A 17835-nucleotide genomic window follows, 5' to 3' on the forward strand; every position below is an offset into this window, starting at 1 on the left:
CGAGCGACTGTCCAAGCTCCAGGCGATCCAGCGACGAAGCAGACGCAGGGGAGGGATGTGCGGGAAGGAACCGGTAATTGCACAGTCGGACACGGAGGGGGAAGGCTGGCGGATAGCCCTTAGAGGAGGCCGATGGCGACTACTGCGGGAGTGAGTTGGTGGGGATGCGGTGGAAGGAAAGACACCGCATCCGAGTTGAAGCGACGGCTGGGAAGTAGACGAGCGGGTGGCGACTCGGCCGGCTTGTTGGTGGGCGATGGGACTGCGTGAGCTGGACGAAGGCGGATGTCGACGGCCGGGGCAGTTGCGATGATGGCCAAGCGGCAGCGACGGCGACGGCGATGGCGGCGGCGATGGCGATGGCGAGATGGACGGACAGATGGAGTATGGGCGGGTGAGTGAATCAACGGACGAGCGAACGGATGAAAGGATGGACGGGGAGGCAAGAGCCAAGACGGCGTTGTGAAAAAAACGAAGGAAATGACAGAGCATGTGTTGGGCAAGGCCGCCGCTGTGTGTGTGCGGGCGGTGCAGCTGTGTGTGTGTGTGCGAGGGGACACACGTGTAACCACGAAGACTGTGCGCGGGCAGCAGAGTGTGTGGAGTGCCGCGTCGAGGGTGCGCTATGGTGCGACATGAGCAGGCCCTTGTGCGCGCCTGTCTGGCCCCGGCCCACACACGCTGCGTGCCCCTGGCTCGCGCTGGGCGATTGCGCTGCGTCGCACAAGCGGCAGAGCCCGCCACCGCCACGCGCCTGTCTGGACAGCCAGACACAGGCTGATTGTGAGTGTGCCACCGCCGCGGCCCGAAAAGGCAGGCCGGATCGAGCCGGATCGAGCGCGGCGCCACAACCCCAACACGCGGTGGCATTGCCTTTTCGGGCGAGCGCAGTCGGCAGCGGAGAGCCTTGCCAGAAAAGGCAGTTGGCCAGGCGCGGCGGGCAGCCAATCAGAGCCCGATGCTCTCCAACGATGAGCTCGCTCGGAGAACATCTTTGGCGGGAGCATGAGTACTCGCCTCGTCGAGAGCATGCATCTCCTGTTAATAGCACGCATCCTGTTCACAGCATGCATCCTGTCTACAGCATGCATCCTGTCCATAACATGCATCTCCTCGGCATCTCCGCGTCCTCCCACACGCCCCGCCGCCTGCGTCTCGCCGCCCCAAACTCTGCCTGTCCAACGCCAAACTCAGCACACAAGCCGCCGCGCGCAAGCACGTGAAGGCCCTGCTCCTCGCCGCGCTGTCTTCTTCGGACCCTCACGGTTGCCTCGGCTCTCCCGCCGACGGTGTTCTGTCTGCTCCTGGCTTTGGCTCTTTGCGTTTTCCTCTGCCTGCTCACCAGACCGGCGTCGCTGTCCCCCTTCGCATCGCTGTCCCGCGGCCTCCCTGTCGCTGCCACCCCCTGTCTCGACCGTATCGCCGTTGCTGCCGAGCGCCGCGCATCTCTGCCGATCGTATCCGTTCTGCATTCTTCTCCGCTCTTGGCCGTTGTTCTCGGCTTCACCATGGCTTCTCCAACTTCGTCATTATTGTCCATGGCAGCAGCAACCTCCATGGCGGCAGCCACCTCCATGGCAGCAGCAGTCTCCGTGGCGACATCAGCCTCCGTGGCAGCAACAACCTCCAAGGGCTACCACGATCACTTTGACGAGTACAAGGGCCGGAATCTCACCCAGCAGGAAATCCAGATGCTGAAGAACCACCAGCGACAGATGGAGGAGCATCAGGGCCACGAGCAGCAGCACGCCCAGATGGCCTTCATCTTGATCACTGCCCTCATCACCTCGCAAATCGCGATCCTGTCGTGGAAAAAGTTCCATCCGCGTTCCTTCAACTGGGCCACTCTCATCGGTCTCTGGATTATACCTCCCTTAATCGGGCTCCGGAGCGGCTCCTATCGGTATCTCTTTTTTTGGGCCCTCTATTCCGTCGCCAACTCGTTCATTGTCAAGCGCGCATACGAGTCGCCGCTCAGCTCGTCGACCCCAGGCCTGGTCTACAACTGGTATGCCTGGATCTACTCGATCTCGTATGCCATCGGCATTTTTGGCTATGCCATCGTTGCCGCTGCGTTTTTCCACATCCCCGCCTTGCTCTTTGGCGTCGACATCGAAGGCGAGTCCCTCATTGTCCAGGTAAACCATGACCACCATCCACCATCCACCATCCACCATCCACGTTCCATCCTGCAAACCTTGATCCTTGCGGCAAAGCCATCCCGGCACTTTGTCTGTTCTCGCTCACCAATGCTCTCACCGTCTCTGCAGCGCGGCATTGTCTTGATCTTCTACGGCCTGTATTTCGGCACCCTCAGCCGTGACTTTGTCGAGAGGCTCTCCGATCGCATGGCCACCAAGATCGGCTACTACAATCCCAAGGGCATTCCTCACAAGCAGCTCCACCAGGACGTCTGTGCAATTTGCGGCGAGAGTACCGGTCTCCTCGACTCGACTGCTGCTGCTACTGCTGCCCGCCCTCGCAAAGGCCCCATCGAGATCGGGGCATCCAGCCTCGCAGAGCCCAACAACCCCGCCACCATCTGGGCCCAGCTTCTGCGGTCGGGTTATCGGCTTGGCGTTGGCCTTCTTGGCGACGACGGGAAATTGCACAAGTTGACCTGTGACCACACCTACCATGAATCCTGCATTCGGTGAGTACCGGCGGAGATTAGTGACCATTTCAGCGGTTTAATGCTCGGCTCTACATGCTGTCGATGGCTCTGTGCGGCACACTTTGCCGGATGCGACTGGCAGGGCACAACTCTGCAGGCCTCGCTGGATCGACTCTGATCGGCATCACTGCATGTCTCTGGATGTAGGGGCTGGACCATCATCGGCAAGAAAGACTGCTGTCCGTACTGCAAAGAAAAGGTCGATCTACAGGACTTTTCGCGCAATCCCTGGGACACCACCCAGATCCTGTATCTCAACCTGCTAGATGCCCTGCGGTACATGGTCGTCTGGAACCCCATCATTTTGATCATCGTGCATTTCATCTTCAACGTCTTTGGCTACAAGTGATCGGGTGCCTGCATCAGCAGCAACTCTTGTCCGACTGCCGCCGCCCCTCCCCCCCCTTTTTTTTTCCTGGCCCGTCACAACCACAATCTCCTGTTGCGCCCCTGTATGCTCCTCCGTTGGAGGTTTCTGTCGGGTCCCACCGCGGCCCTATTCACTTTGCTTTGCTTTGCTTCAATTATCTGCAAACATGCAAGCTCCCCCCCCCCGTTCTCATCCTTCGGTGTAGTAGCGGCTTGTTCTTCTGTCGATCCGACTTGTCCCCCTGCGCATTCCAAACCAGTCGTCCACACCGGTGCTCGAATCTTGGACCCGAACCTGAACCCGTCGCCTCTCGCGTACCCTCTTCCGTTTCTCCGCCCCTGACTTTGAGGTATGCCATCTTAGAGCGCTTAGAGCACAAACCGGGCCACCCTGTTTTGAGGACATTGATCGATCCGCTCTGGATCTTGAATGCAATATATGCGTGCCCCAGAGCACCGCCCCAGGGCACTGCCCATCAGCATCTTTCTCGATTTATGAGCCTGAGCCCAGCGCTGCGGAGAGACTCACAACTGCACGAGTTGCTCCAGTCCTGCGGCATCCAAGCGCGGCCGCCTTGGCTCGGAACAGCAACATCGACTCGTCACCGTGGCCGTTTCTGGCTGCGCTCGTCGTCGCTTCAACAAGAACTACTGTTGTATCGTGTGCGCCTTCTTACGACACATTCTATTCAGTGAAGCGCCGACCTGTGCGCCATATCCACCCATCAAGGAGCCTCAGCTATCCTCGATCGCCGAGTTCTGGAAGACGGTCATGTATCCGAACGGACTGGTGCACAGACTCGACGGCAGGTTGCTGAGCAGATCCGCGCTCTGCTGTCCCAAGATCGTATTGTCCGCGGCGGTTGTCGGGCGATGAGAGGGAGGGGCGTTCGGTGAGGACAGTCGCAGAATCGGATCCGAGTTGCCAGGTTGCAAGGTACCGTTTCCAAGATGCCGATGGCGCCGTTTGAGAGAATGATTGAGCCCGACGGTTCGTGCATTCGGCCCGATGGCAGGTGTGTGCCAGTCAACGCCATGCCGCCAGTCGATCCGTGCCGGCGAGGAGAGGCAAATCGGCAGAACAAAAAGACGATCCATCAATAAACCAAGCTGCAAGGATCGGTGGGGAGCAAACGGCTCACACGGAGCCGACACAGCTACAACACATATTTCCCATGCATGGGCGTGTCTCGGATCGGATGGAAGCTGGCGCTGCCTCGTACCGTGCATGATGTCGTCCGGCAGCTCGCAGACGCAGACGCAGACGCAGAGGGGGAAGGCATAGATGGCTTGGTTTGGTGGGAGGCGGATGCAAACGGAGACGGAGAAGGCCGAGCCGAGGAGGATGACGGCGATTGTGCCGGCGCTGGTGTGGGTGCTGATGCTGATGTCGATGTTGACGCTGATGCTGCGGAGTGCGAGAACACTGGCGATGCTGCCGATCTGGCGCACTGCGACTTGATATGGTTGGCGGCCTTCGAAGCCATGCCCGCAGATCGCGAGGCTTGTCGGAACGCCGGCAGCGTCGATACCATGTTGATGCCGAAATCGCGGATAGGCTGAGGAGAGTCGATACAGACGGCTTGATCGATACAGACGGCTTGAGCGGTGCCGATGGAGACAGCGATGATGACAATGCGGGCAAGAACCAGACTTTTCTTTGGCCAGCGACATGCCGGTCACGTGCAAGGCATGTGGCGCACGCCCCACCGCGCCATTCGAACCGGCCGCGCGATTGCGCATGAGCCCTCCCGGCAGCCATTTTTTTTCGCCCGCATCGTCCTGCGAGGTGAGTCACCAGACGGCACCCAGCTCCCCATCTCCTCTCCTCCATCGAGTGCATCCGGGCAATCCAGCGCAAACCGTGCTGAGTCGGTACGTCCGCGACGGCAGGGTCGGCACCGTCGCATCGTTGCCGGTGGGATCGGGCTGCGCTTTCGTTATTTGGATGCATATGGATCCAAGCCTGTCCGCCAGAACATCATGCAGAATCTAACTTGCTCCACAACGCCGCTCTCCTTTGCATCCGATCCGACCATGTTGACGTGGCATCCGATCGGACTCCGGAACTCAACCCTCTGATCGCACCGCCATGGACCAACGCAACGATCCCATTTGACAATTGCCAAACGTCGCCCTGCTTCTACGATGTCGTCGTGGTGGTCTATTTCCACCCATCTCGCATCCGAATTGGATATTTTTACTCTGGCTTCAGCAATCTCGTCACAGCCGCTACCAACGTCGCATACGACCCGTCACCTCTGTCACCATGATCCGACCCACTTCCACATTTCGATTCGCTCGAGGATGCTCAAATCGGATGCCCGGCGCTCATCGTGCGGCAGCCATGCCGACAGCAGCAGGCGGATGCTCCAGCAGCTTCCCGCACACCAAGCCTGCCTCGACCTCGGCTCCGTCGGGCGAATCTCCGCGCGCATTTACTTCGTCCTCGGCTCCGTCGGCATCTGGACTGTGGACGGCATCGCGATTGGCTACCCCGGCCATCGATAATATCCCGGACGCCCTGATTGCCTCAAATCGGATCATCAGCCTGCTAACCAAGCTGGAGTCTGTCGTCGACGCAACCGATGACAATTAACACCCACGCTTGTCGGGCATCATCACCTTGTACCCCTCCCCTTCCACGATTCTCCAATCATTCCAGTCCTCCCCTGCATATTCGCACACGCACCTCCGGATCTCCTGCTTGTCCGGTGTCGCGCCCGCTTTCCATCGCTGCCTCAGACTCGGCAGAGCCTGCACTACCATGTATGGAAATATAGAGCCGTATGTTGATGGGACATATGGCTGCGAGCCGATATTCGGGCCGCCGCAGTCTATACCGCTCACTGCGTCGGATGGAGATGCACTACGAGTGTTTCTGGACCGCTGGACTGCTCTGGACGCGGCACCGTTCAGTCCATGATCGGCTTGCATACCATGAGCCATGGCCTCGAGATCGAAAATACCAACCCCAACGAACAGTACCCATGGCGCTACAGGCGATCCAGTTATAACGGGACACCCCGGATTCTGACCATCGACCACTTTTCTTTGCCATCCGAGCCCAATAAGCGTGGCCATGACCATTCGGCCCACACCCGACTTTCGTACTGCTACGTTACGATGCTATAACATCATCCGGAGCTCACGCAAGTGGCCCCCATCCTCTGTGTATCCAAGAGCACCATCCATCGCTGGTATCCGGAGACCAGTGCCGCGACCCACGGACGGCCACAGGAGGCGAGTCTCGATGGTTCGTCGACTCGTTTCTGAATCTGGCCCGCCGTCCCTCGACAAGAGTTCCCGCCGAGCACTTGCACGGCTGGGGCCACCAAACCCCCCAAGAGATCCTCGGGTTCGCTCCCCCCCCTTCCTCTTCTGCACATGCGGACCACCGACGCAATCAGTCCTGTCTGCACTCTCCCTTCCCACGTCGCCACCCCGCTCTGCTTTCCACGTCATGGTCAGAATCAAGGCCTTGAAGTCGGGCGAAGCCGAAGCATATCTTCCGCCGAGCAGCACTGCGCTCTCGAATCGCACCCGCGCGAGGACGCAGACCACAAACTCATTCACCTCCAGCCGCTCCTTTCCGAACGGGCTCGGTGGAGGGCTGAGCGCGAACAGCAGCGTCAGCACCAGCGGCGGCATGGCCATGAACACGGGCATGAACATGAGCATGAACATGAGCACAAGCACGAGCACGAACATGAACATGAACATGAGTACCGGTGCCGCTCCTGTCTCTGCAGCGAGCTCCGGCTCCAGCTTCCATGGCTCGCTCTCCCTGGAGCGACGCGCCTCATCCCAGGGCCGGCCCACCGACCACTCGCACTCGCCCATGTCCTATGGCCACGGCAACAAGACAGCGCTGATCGAGCTCCAGGCGCTCGCGCGACTCCATCCAGAGGTCCTCGGCAGCACGGCCAGCGATCCTGACCTACTGCAGCAAATGTATGATCTTGCTCTCGATTGTGTAAGTTGCCCGGCTCGCGTTTCGTTGTGCTTGCGCCGGCTGGCTGTGATTGTGGGGATCATTCCCACGCAAACAAGAAAGCCTGGCCCCATGCAGCCGCTGACCATCGCGGGCCTCCAATACGCCACAGGGCACCGAGGAGCTCTCCGAGGACGTCCGTGAGGCCCTCAACAACCTCTCAAAAGAGAAGAAGATCCAGCTCATCAAGCAGGTTTGACCCTGCCATCCTCTCCTTCTCATGACATGTGTTGCAAAGTCCCTCTGGCACAAGCTTTGCGGTCGCCAGTCTGCAAAGAAAAGAGAGTCTGGATGTGTCGGCTCATCCACTCATCAAATTCTGGCATTTCGCCTTCGCTCGCGGTCGTATTGCACACTCTTGCGGCCGCTCTGCGCCTTTCCCAGTTTGTCCATTCAGACGCTGCGGCCTGCACAGCATTCGCATCTGACCAAGCCGAAAAGTCACCAAAGTACTATGTGGACCTGCTCCACTCCCAGACTTCTTTGATCCTGCTTAAGTTTGGAACAAACCGTGCGGGCCAGTTGATGAGTCTCGTGGCCAACTGGAGCATGAATCCCTCGGGCTACCGGCTCCAGTCGAGTCTCAAAGACATTCTGGCGGATTTGAAGATGCAGTGCACGTATCGCTCTGTTGGGTACGTGTCTGTCAATCAAACCACATCAACGCGAACAGTTATTCATTCTTGCCGTTACACCGCGGTTCAAATCCCGTCCGACATGGACCCCCGCTATCTGCAGCAATATGTCCACTAATCTCTTGCCGGCTCGGCTGCAATATCACAGCTGGTTGTTTGACTTTGTCGAACACGGCGGCATCCAAGCCCTCGTCGATCTCCTCGGTGCCTTTCACAAGAAAACCGATCGGTAGGGACCCGTAATTTGCTCAAGCCACGGTCATGGAGCTGTCTGACTCATGGCCACTGCCGCTTCTTCGTCATCAGCAAGGCAAAGTACATCGACAATGAGCATGAGGTCCTCAAGATCCTCAAGCTGCTTGCCAACAACAAGGTTTGACGGGTGCCGCGGGAGAGCCTTGTAGCCACGGAAGGAGGGAGGCATGGCTTGTGTACCATCGATTCCAGTAGCACCAACCAAAGCCGAATGACGAATACTAACAGGCAAAACTCCCCTCTCTCCAACCAACCAACCAACCAACCGACTGAAATAGCGAGGCATCGAGGAGCTTCTATCCAACCCACACATCGCCAAGACGCTGATACTCCCTCTCGACTCGCCCACGCTGCTTTCTCGGGTCTACACCACGGATCTACTCCTGGCGATTGTGACGCTCGAGTATCCTCGTGGACACCAGATGGTGATGGGTGGGTTCGAGACTCTCCGCCAGTTCAGGGGCGACAAGCTCGTCTTCCAGCGCTTCGTGGCCATGCTCGAAGATATAGTCATGAGCCGCGGGCTCTGGGGATCGAATGTCGGGGCCAAGTTCGACGAGATCGAGGGTCTATCACTGTCGCTCGGTGACAAGCGCAAGGAGCAGCTCCAACGCGAAGTGAACGACTACCTGGTACCTGTAGCATGCCGTGTGCTGGTTCACTTTGCGGGCAGTGCTCAGGTGATATTAGTCGTATCCCATATTCATTCAAACACTGACACACATCCATGCGTGTGGGTCAAACTTTGGTGTCTATCCAACAGATCTCAACCATATCGTTGATCCGCTATCTGGTCCAAGTGCCTCCTGAACTCGAGTACAGAGTGTACATCCGCAGCCAGCTGCTGGCTGCCGGCTTCGGAAGAATCACAAAGGTATAGGCCCCTCTGTTGAGTGTCAAATGCCTTCATATCATGCTATCTGGAAGAGAGTCGCTGCGTATGCCCCTTATAGCCAGGAATCATTTCCATTTCCATCATTGCTGGAGCGGCTGCATTTGCGCTGCTCTGGGTTGATTGCGAGGCTCTGACACGACCCGTTTGTCGAAATGACTACCCTCGACGACGGACGACTCGGCACTTGTCCCAGAAACTCCACACATGGGCGGCGTCAGAATTCTCGGGAATCATGCTGCATCTGCAGGTCATCCAGGATCAATTTTTGCTCGACCAAGACACTTTGTTTGACCAGTCCGTTGAGGGCCCGGATCGAAGCAGTCCCGTTGCCGTTCTGAAGGAGATATCGGAGACTGTTGGTACCAAGGACCAGGAAACCCTCGAGTATCTGCACAGCATCATGACAAGTCTGCTGGTAACAGCAAAAATGACCGACGAGTCCATCCGGTATGCTGCCTGGGGCGGTCTTGACGCAGGGGTTCGGGAGCTTGACGCGTATGATCGGGCAAGCTGAGTTGACCGAGTTGGTCAGGCTGGTCGAGCCGGCGGGAGTTGGTTGGGTTGCTGCATCGGCCGCCAGTTGTATATGTTCGCTCACCCTCTGGGGCCGTTGGCCGGGAATCTGCAAATCGTTTCCTGGAACGTCAGATCGGATTACTTTCGTATCATCGACAACGTGGTTTCCCAAGTCGTCCTGGACGGATGCAGCTTTAGCCCAAGTTTCACTGATACCTACAAGATATCCGTCCAGGAGTTGATTGAGGGCTTTGCTGAGCTGAGGGAAATGAACGCCGTCCGATCAAAGCTGAAGGAGCTTGAAGAGCGCAATGAAAGCGCAGAAGCCGAGCGACAGCGATGGGTCAAAAAGACAGGCAAGTTCGTCGAGCCGTCGAGCCGACAGCTGCATATAGCTTGCACTTATCGAAGTCCCACAACAGCTACCGGGCGAACGTCGATCGCTGCCTCGATAGATTGGTATTCGAGACCGTCGATCCAATATGTCCCTGCGACTCATCATTTGCGGCCTGCTCTGGATCGGTCTGTAGATACGGAGTATGCCATTCAGAGCGCCTCGCTCAGAGAGGAGCTTCTGGACAAGGAGGCTACCGTCAATACCTTGCTTAAAGCCATTCACGATCTATCAGACAAGTACGAGAGATTCGTTCTGAGCCACGAGAAGGTAAATTGTCGATCGCCCTGCGCACTGAGAAAGCGCTGCATGTATCTAACGGCCCGACTCTCGAGCAGGCGCTCCAGCAAATATCGCATGAGATTGAGCATTTCCAAGTGAGTCACGAGCATGCTTTTGCGATGTGCTATCCAGTACGATGCGTGCTTGGCACCCCATTGTCGGGATACTGGCCGTGTTCTATCCTCCTGAAACACATCATGCATCGAGCAGGTCGAATCGCCAAGCTTGATTGATTCTGGATCGAGTTCCACTGTCTGTGTGTCCGAGCCCGCTGGTTCTGCCAACACCAGGGAAGCCAGTGTATCTGCATCGGTGGATGCAGTGCAGACCGGTATCTCAAGCGACACCGATGCTTCCACCGCCCCAGGTGAGCTCCACCACATTCGCAAACCGCTTTGCGATTCACACTTCGATCCTTTTCCCTTGCCCTATCGCTACCTGACGATCTCCAGAACTCATCTTGCCGAGTGCTCGATTGGTAACCCGAGATCCTTCAGCGGAAGTGCCGCCACCTCCGCCACCTCCGCCACCTCCGCCACCTCCGCCTGTCCCAAGCTTCCCTCTTGCATCTCTTCCGCCGCCGCCACCTCCTCCTCCACCCCCTGTTCTGGCAGGATCCACAGGTCTACCACCACCACCACCACCACCACCACTTCCTCCAGGAAATGGAGGCACCTTGCCACTGCCTCCCCCTCCTCCTCCTCCTGGATTCAGCGGGACCTTTGCAGCCCTAGCCCCTGCCATTCCACGACGAGTCCAGAAGTGCTTCCCAGCGAACGATCTCAAGCGCCTGCAATGGGAAAAGCTTCCCGAGAGCGCTGTATCCAAAACGATTTGGGCTCGGAAGTTGAAGCTGCAGACTCAAGTGCTTGCTTTGGCAGATTCACTCGAGAATACGATGCAAGAGCTTGGGATCTTCAGGGATATCGAACAAGAGTTTGCTGCCAAGGCAAAGGCCGCCAAGAAGGGCACCGTTTCTTCCAATAAGGAGGTCATGCTTGGCGCTGAGAGCACCGAAATCTGTCTGATCGATGGAAAGCGCGCCCAAAACATCAGTAAGTTCAAGGGAAATCTCGCTCCTGCTGCTGATCTTCATTGGATCAAGTTCTATCAGCATTTCAAACGACTCGCTGTTTCGCGCGTATAGTCGACACTTCCTCTGCCGTGCAGGCATGCTTGAGAGCATACACGATATCTCGCATACGGCGCTAACATCGCTCATCATCCCTTCTCAGTGATCATGCTTGGCAGCCTCCGTCAGTTTTCCCCTGCGGAGCTCTGTCGAGCGATCAACCAGTTCGACGAGACTCCCTTTACCGAGGCAGTCATAAAGCAGTTCATGTCATTTGTGCCAACAGAAGACGAGGTAGGCCGCATAGGAACGCTCGCCGGGGCGCCTGAATGAGACGTGTGTCAAATCCCTTGCCATCTCAGTACCAGGACACTCACCACACATTGCCAAACAAATGGTTAGATCCAGTTGCTCAAGCCGTACGAGGGCACCGGAAAGCCCCTGAGGAAATCCGAAGAGTTTTTGCTGGAGGTAACGCTGCTGGGTGGCATTGATGATCAAATGGTGCACATTCCCGGATCATCGATAATCACCTGTCCAGATCGATGGATACGTCTACAAGAGGCATTTGAGGAGCGGGGCACACATTCTATTGAAAGTTGATTTTTTATGTGGCTGGCCGCATCCGTCTGATGGAACCATTGCCCGGTCCAATCTTTGTCCGATATTCCAGCTGATGAAGGTGGATTCCCTCGAGATCAAATTGCAGGCTATGCGCCTGAAACTGACATTCTCAGAGCGGTTCTCGAGTAGCTTCGAGGACTTGAGCACAGTCCTGAAGGCTCTGAAGGAGCTCCATGATGCAGAGCAATTCCCGAAAGTGCTCGAGGCAAGTGTCTGCCGATACACAGCGATGTCTCCGACCGCCCCACTGGGCTGCGAGGCCGAACAGCGACTCGACTAACTCGCATCAACGGTATGTTCCGGCATAACGGCGCACAAATCAAACAGCTTATTTTGACCATAGGCAACTTCATGAACAGCGGTAGCTTCAACGGCCAGATTCACGGGTTCAAGATCGCCAGTCTCGGGAAGGTAAGGAGTCGCCCATCGCCCATTGCCCACCGCCCACCGCCCACCGCCCACCGTCCGACACCGAAATGAGAGACACTTGGCTCAGTTGTGCCTGACTTTCGGATCGCACAGCTGGTAGACACCAAGTCAGCAGACGGCAAGTCGACACTGCTCCATTTTGTGGTCAAGATCATCGACCGTGACTTCAGGAGCCTTGCAAGCTTCTACGAGGAGCTTCCCTCTGTCACCGTAGCTGCACGAGGTGAGAACGCATCTGCGATCAACAGCAGGCTCTCTGATCTGTCGCAGCGTAGCTTTCATTCTGTGCAGGTATGCTTGGTCGACCGTTGAATCGCCTCGATTGATTCATTTGGCCAATCCGACGCTCCTCAGTCTGTTACTCGACCACCAAGGATGATTTGGCCGACCTTCAACAGTCCCTTGAGTACATTTCCCTCCGATCCGGGTTCGAAACAGAGACGAATGAAGCCGATAGCAAAATAGAATCTTTCATTTCACAATGCCGCACCGAACTCGATCGGGCACAGGAATGCATTGTTGAGCTCGATAGAAGGTTTTCCGAGCTTACAGCGCTCTATGGCGAAGACACCTCGAGGATCAAGATCGAAGACTTTTTGCAGATCTTTGCCAGCTTTGTGTCGAGCTTCCAGAGCGCCCGCAACGAAAACCGAAAGGAAGCCGAGCGAATCGAGACTGAACAGCGACAGAAGAAACGTCAGGAGGCAGGTGTCATCCTTAGAACGACTGCGAAGAGCCCTGATAACCACAGTCGTGTCACCGGCCCTGGCTGGAAATGTGAATCGTCTCTGGCGGCCGCTCCGTGCGATCCTTCCCGATGGCTGACTCGACCCACCCATCCGCTGTCCCTCCATATGCAATAGGAACGAGAGCTTGCTCGCAAGGCCCGGCTACACTCGGGTCCCCAGTTTGTGCCCCAAGTCAAGATCGAAGATATCGGCGAGTATCCCGCGACAACCAGCGAGCTCGATCCTGCCCAGGGCAATCCCCGCGACGGCGAAGCGGCCGCGCCGCTCAATGACTTTATCGAGTCACTGAAGCGCGGCTCCATCTTTGAAGAATGCGGCAGCAAGCCGAGCCTTGGGGTCGCATCTGGCCTGGCTGCCAAGCGTCTGCCAGTGTCCCGAATGCAACACAGCTCCAAGAGACAAAGCTCCACAACCTCGATCGTCGGCCTGAAGGCTCTCGAGATGCTCACACGACTCCGACTCGCCGATAACGAGGCTCCTGGTGCTCCGCCGAGCGCAGCCCCTCCAAAAATAGTCGGGACAGCCGAGTTTCTGGAATCGCCAGCATAGAGATCTAGCGGCATCCATTCAAGGCCCTCCAGTTCTTCATCGCCACGGCAGCATCCGCCACCGCACATTGATGACGGGTACCCGGACAACAACGTCCTGAATACATATGACTTGAAATGCGTGTCGTGTATTTACCCTCCGCAACATACAGCGTGATATTCGAAACCGCTGCACTCGGCAGCTCTTGCCGATCCCGTGAAATCAATCAACTTCTGCCCATCGAGGACCTCAGCTCGATCGGAATCCACCAGGGGGCTGTGACCTTTCCATCAGTGCCGACTTGAGGGCATATTGGACCTCTTCGAGTCTGTTTGTCGAGCGAACAAAAGCCCAGGCTTCCTCGATGTCTTCCGGCTGGCAAAAGGTCGTCGTCATTTGGATTAGTCGCACGAACGTCTTTGTGTTGGGCTGGATCCGGTATGATGGGGGCTGCTCGGGCGCATCGCTGGCGTAGTAGCGCGACTTGATCTCGCTGAGGGCCTCCTTGAACTGGCGGTTCCGCAAAAGACCTTCAATGTAGCTCGTGAAGGTGTTTGCGCAGATGCGCGCGTTGGACAGCGAGTTCCACAGGGCTCGGAGGCCTTCGATGTCTCCGCCAAGCCCAAAACAGTCGAGTGCGAAGCAAAAGGCTGCCTCGGAAAGGTAGACCTTGGGAATGGGGATGCGATTGCCATCCAGTCTTTCGTACACGCGCAGTGTCTGATCATCCGTCGCCGAGATGCCTTCCCAGATGAGCTGCGACATGCCCGGGTTGCCTATTTTCTGATGATACCACATGAGCGTGGTCCAGACGCTGTCGAGCTCAAGGATCTTGGGCTCGCTCGCAGCGGTGTCAAACAGGAACTTTTCGAGTGTGGCTCGTTCCATACGGTGGTCGTCCGATTTGATGCATCCTTCAAAAACGACATGGAAGAGCGTCGAGAAATCGGTCGGGCTCCATTCTCCGGGCCTGATGTTTGCGTTGAAGTATTCTGTCGCTTTGTCCACTTTCTTGAGGGAAATGAGGGCCTTGATGTACGAATGTTGCGGCTGAAAGCCCAGCGAACGCTCTTTCAGCACACCGAACCAGCGCTCGACGCCGTCCTCGTCTCCGGAGACGCCGTAGCTGCGGATCAGGTAGCAGATAATCGACACCGATGGCGATATGCCGCGTTGCTGGAGCTCGCGAATCGTTTGCTCGATATGCGCTGACAACCCCAGGTCCGAAAATGCGAGACACGATCGCTCGTAGAAGAGCTTCGACATGGGCGCACCCAAGCTGCCCCACTTGCGCTTGAACTCGTAGTACTTCTCGACGGTGCCGCCAAACAGAGAGGCCAGCGCCAGCTCGCGATAGAGAGTTCCGAGGTACTTGGGATACACTTGCGTCACCTTGGCAATCCACATGTCGCACTCGGCCCACTTGCCAACCTTGGCCGCTGCCATACCCATCAGCTGGAGGATCTGTGCCGATGGCTCGACCTGGGGGAGCAGCTCCCGAAATTCAGAGTAGTGCATCAGGCAGGATGTGTAGTCGTTGGATATGCTAAAGTGCTTGATCAATGCGTAGTACACATAGGGGTCCTTGTGAGCACCCGAAGCTCGGAGCGAGTAGAACAACTTGAGCAACTCGCCCTCGTTTCCGTCTTTGGTGGCCGCATTCATAAGCACCGTCAAGCTCTGGGCATCCAGCTGGATGCCGCGGCTCTTCATCTCCTCGAGTAGGTGATCGACGCTCTCCCATTTGCGCTTCTGCAGCGAGTAGTGCAGCTCGAGGGTGTACGTGACAATATTGAGCGGCATCTTGTTCTTGACCATCAAAGCCTTGACGGTCATGGCGGACTTGTAGTCGTCCAGCGCCAGCAAGCCCTTCATCAAACTCGACAGCATCAAGAAGTTGTTGGAGGCGTCGGGCAGCTCCATGACCATCACGGAAAGGTGCTTGAGGCCCTCGAGGTTGTTGGTGTTGGTGAAATGCTCAACGGCGACGTTTACCCCTTGGGGATCACTTCGATTGAGGTCACCAGCATCCCACATGAACTTGAAGTACTTCCACGCTGCTTCCAGCTCCTTTTTCTGGTAGTGGTAGCGGATAAAGAGTTTGCAGATCCACCAGGATGGGGTGGCTCTGGACGTAATGTAGTCGCTCGATGGAGCTGCGGGATCGGATTTGTTGATGCATTCAAATAACCAAGTTGCATCGTTGATCCGATTCGCTTTCAGCAGCTTGTCGATCAAAACGCTGCTATCAAAGTGGGCAGGAAGCAGGCCAAAGGGAGTGCATTGTCTTATGAACTTGAGAGTCTCGTCCACGGTGCGCTTCTGGAGATGTGCCCGCAGTGCCATGCAATACGACATATAAACGTCTTGGGCATGCCATTTAGAGCCTGCGAGCAGAGCCATCGTTCGGGTCTCGGTTTCTGGATCGAGCCTGTTCGTGAGGATCAATAACTTGTAGTGATCAAGCATGCTCTCGATTAGCTTGCTGGTGACGACTCGATCCTCGCTCCAGGTGAAGGACTGGGACCATTCGAGCGCCTCACTGAATAGTCCAACTTGGTCCACTTGAAGGGCAACCTTGCCAAAGAGCCCCATGAGGGTAACGCCGTCTTTGGAATTTGGATTGTGTTCGAAGAGCACCTTCATATAGCTGAGCGCCATGGAAAGGTGTTCGGGGATGTGGAGGCCAGTGAGATCAGTTTTCGAGGACATGAGCGAGGCGCAGGCCTTGAGGATATCGATGTGTTCTCTTGAGTTAAAAACACCAACAGAAAACCGATTGTCTGGAGTAGGTGCGGTGTAGCGCTGTATGGCAAACGAAAGTACATCCTCGTGGTGACGCAAAAGATATAGTGTCGACAACACTTCGGGTTCAGAAAACAGAGGCAGATGCTCCCGGAGCTGTGATTCAGAAAGCGCATCCAGGAGCTTCTGCGCCGCGGCGTTGTCACCGGATTTGATTGCAGTCTCGATCAGAGTGCAGGTAAGCTTGGGTGTGCGTGCATCGGGGTTGTTGGCGGCGTGATGGTCGACATACGACTGGGCGATGTTGAATTTGCCATGCTGTCGAAGGTACAGGAGCACTTTGTATCGCCAGGCATCATCAATGGGGTATCCCCTTGCCGCGGCATCCTTCTCCACAATGAGGGCCGCGTCGAGGTTGTCATGGAAGAGATACCCTTGGGCCATGGATAAGAATGTCTCGCTGTTGTGGCGCGACAGCTGCAGAGCATGCTCAAACCATGATCGGGCAGAGAAAAGATCCGTCGGGCTGTAATAGAGCACCATGGCATTATATGCCAGTGCATTGACGGCCGGAAAGGAATTGATGACCTTGATCGATGCGGCATCATCTGGGGGCGGATCGCTGTAGCGGCATTGTATCTCCACGAACTGAGCCAGCTGCTTCAGAGTGGGGAGTTTGGATTGCCGCTTCATGTCGAACACCAAGCGCTTGAGCAGGTTGGGCCCTCGGTCCTTTGCAACCAGACCTGCACGGAGGCGGTCGCTTTCGACGGCACGAAGTCGCTCATATGTGATTGCAAAGAGCCGGCCCATCTCCCGATAAAAGTTGTTCCAGAGGACAAAGATCTGTGATCGATCCACTCGAAAGTAGAGAGTCCAGAGCCGATCGTATGTTGCGTCGTCGATCTCTCCTGGCTCGCGCAGGATGGCAGTGATCCGCCTTCTGGCTTTCAACGGATCCATGCCGGTCGGACCCGCCGCGGTCGTAGATTTCATACTTGCGTACAGATCTTCAATATTTATGCGCCGCCGGTTGCGCATGTTGTTGGTACCACTCTCCGAGCCCGGCTCTGAAGTAGTCGACTGAGCACGAGATCGGATCATGGGCAATCGGCCCACAGGCGATGGCGCCTGCGTCGGCCGAGCAAATCGGGCTGTCGATCCAGTGTCTGTCATAAGCAACAAACGACAACGATCAGCCAACTGCCTCAGCATTTCAACGTTATGGCCTCGGAGCTGGATGTCTGTCGCAACGGTACAGGATGCTCGATCTCTATGCGATCACTTCCGAGCCAACGCACGATGGCCGCCCGAGACTGACGCATCCCGTCAAGTTTACCATGTGGCCAAGCAGCTGCAATGCGTGAGATGCTTCGGAAACCGACGATTGGCACGATGGGATTGACTGCAGAGCGAGCCAGGCCCTTTGCGGCCGAACAGAGGAGCATTGCGATCGGTGTCGGAACGGACAGAGATGAGAGACGAACGAACCAAGCCGTGGCGACGAGGTGAGAACAAGAGGCAGGAAAAAAAAGTGAGCCCGCGAACCCGAACGCGATTGGCTGCGGCTGGCAATCAAGACAGAACGATGGACGATGGACGATGGACGATGGATGATGGACGATGGACGATGGACGATGGACGATGGACGATGGACGATGGACGATGGACGAT

General features: G+C 56.7%; 3 protein-coding genes across 3 annotated transcripts; 2 read left to right on the forward strand and 1 right to left on the reverse strand.

Annotated features, from left to right (window-relative positions):
• Positions 1 to 1574: 1574 nt before the first annotated feature.
• Positions 1575 to 3023, forward strand: BJ171DRAFT_576584 (uncharacterized protein; the record flags this gene model as incomplete). Its single annotated transcript, XM_053113759.1, has 3 exons — positions 1575 to 2138; positions 2271 to 2653; positions 2822 to 3023. 3 exons carry the CDS (start codon positions 1575 to 1577, stop codon positions 3021 to 3023), a joined length of 1149 nt encoding a protein of 382 aa, XP_052971879.1.
• Positions 3024 to 6389: 3366 nt separating this feature from the next.
• BJ171DRAFT_564305 (uncharacterized protein) lies at positions 6390 to 13565 on the forward strand. The gene is made up of 20 exons (XM_053113300.1): positions 6390 to 7019; positions 7150 to 7230; positions 7422 to 7672; positions 7821 to 7901; positions 7940 to 8045; positions 8206 to 8559; positions 8691 to 8801; positions 9016 to 9269; positions 9471 to 9694; positions 9869 to 10002; positions 10071 to 10109; positions 10225 to 10381; positions 10677 to 11069; positions 11250 to 11380; positions 11489 to 11557; positions 11760 to 11915; positions 12038 to 12121; positions 12233 to 12362; positions 12494 to 12849; positions 13003 to 13565. The coding sequence occupies exons 1-20, from the start codon at positions 6507 to 6509 to the stop codon at positions 13435 to 13437; spliced, it is 4059 nt and encodes a 1352-aa protein (XP_052971880.1). The 5' UTR covers positions 6390 to 6506; the 3' UTR covers positions 13438 to 13565.
• Positions 13566 to 13585: 20 nt separating this feature from the next.
• BJ171DRAFT_7685 (uncharacterized protein) lies at positions 13586 to 17645 on the reverse strand. Its single transcript, XM_053115884.1, has 2 exons — positions 17501 to 17645; positions 13586 to 17330 (listed from the first exon to the last, which is right to left on the reverse strand). Exons 1-2 carry the CDS (start codon positions 17607 to 17609, stop codon positions 13666 to 13668), a joined length of 3774 nt encoding a protein of 1257 aa, XP_052971881.1. The 5' UTR covers positions 17610 to 17645; the 3' UTR covers positions 13586 to 13665.
• Between the last annotated feature and the right edge of the window lie 190 nt (positions 17646 to 17835).

This window comes from Polychytrium aggregatum, assembly GCF_025602895.1.
Source record: "Polychytrium aggregatum strain JEL109 chromosome Unknown BJ171scaffold_1, whole genome shotgun sequence".
NCBI lineage: Eukaryota > Fungi > Chytridiomycota > Chytridiomycetes > Polychytriales > Polychytrium > Polychytrium aggregatum.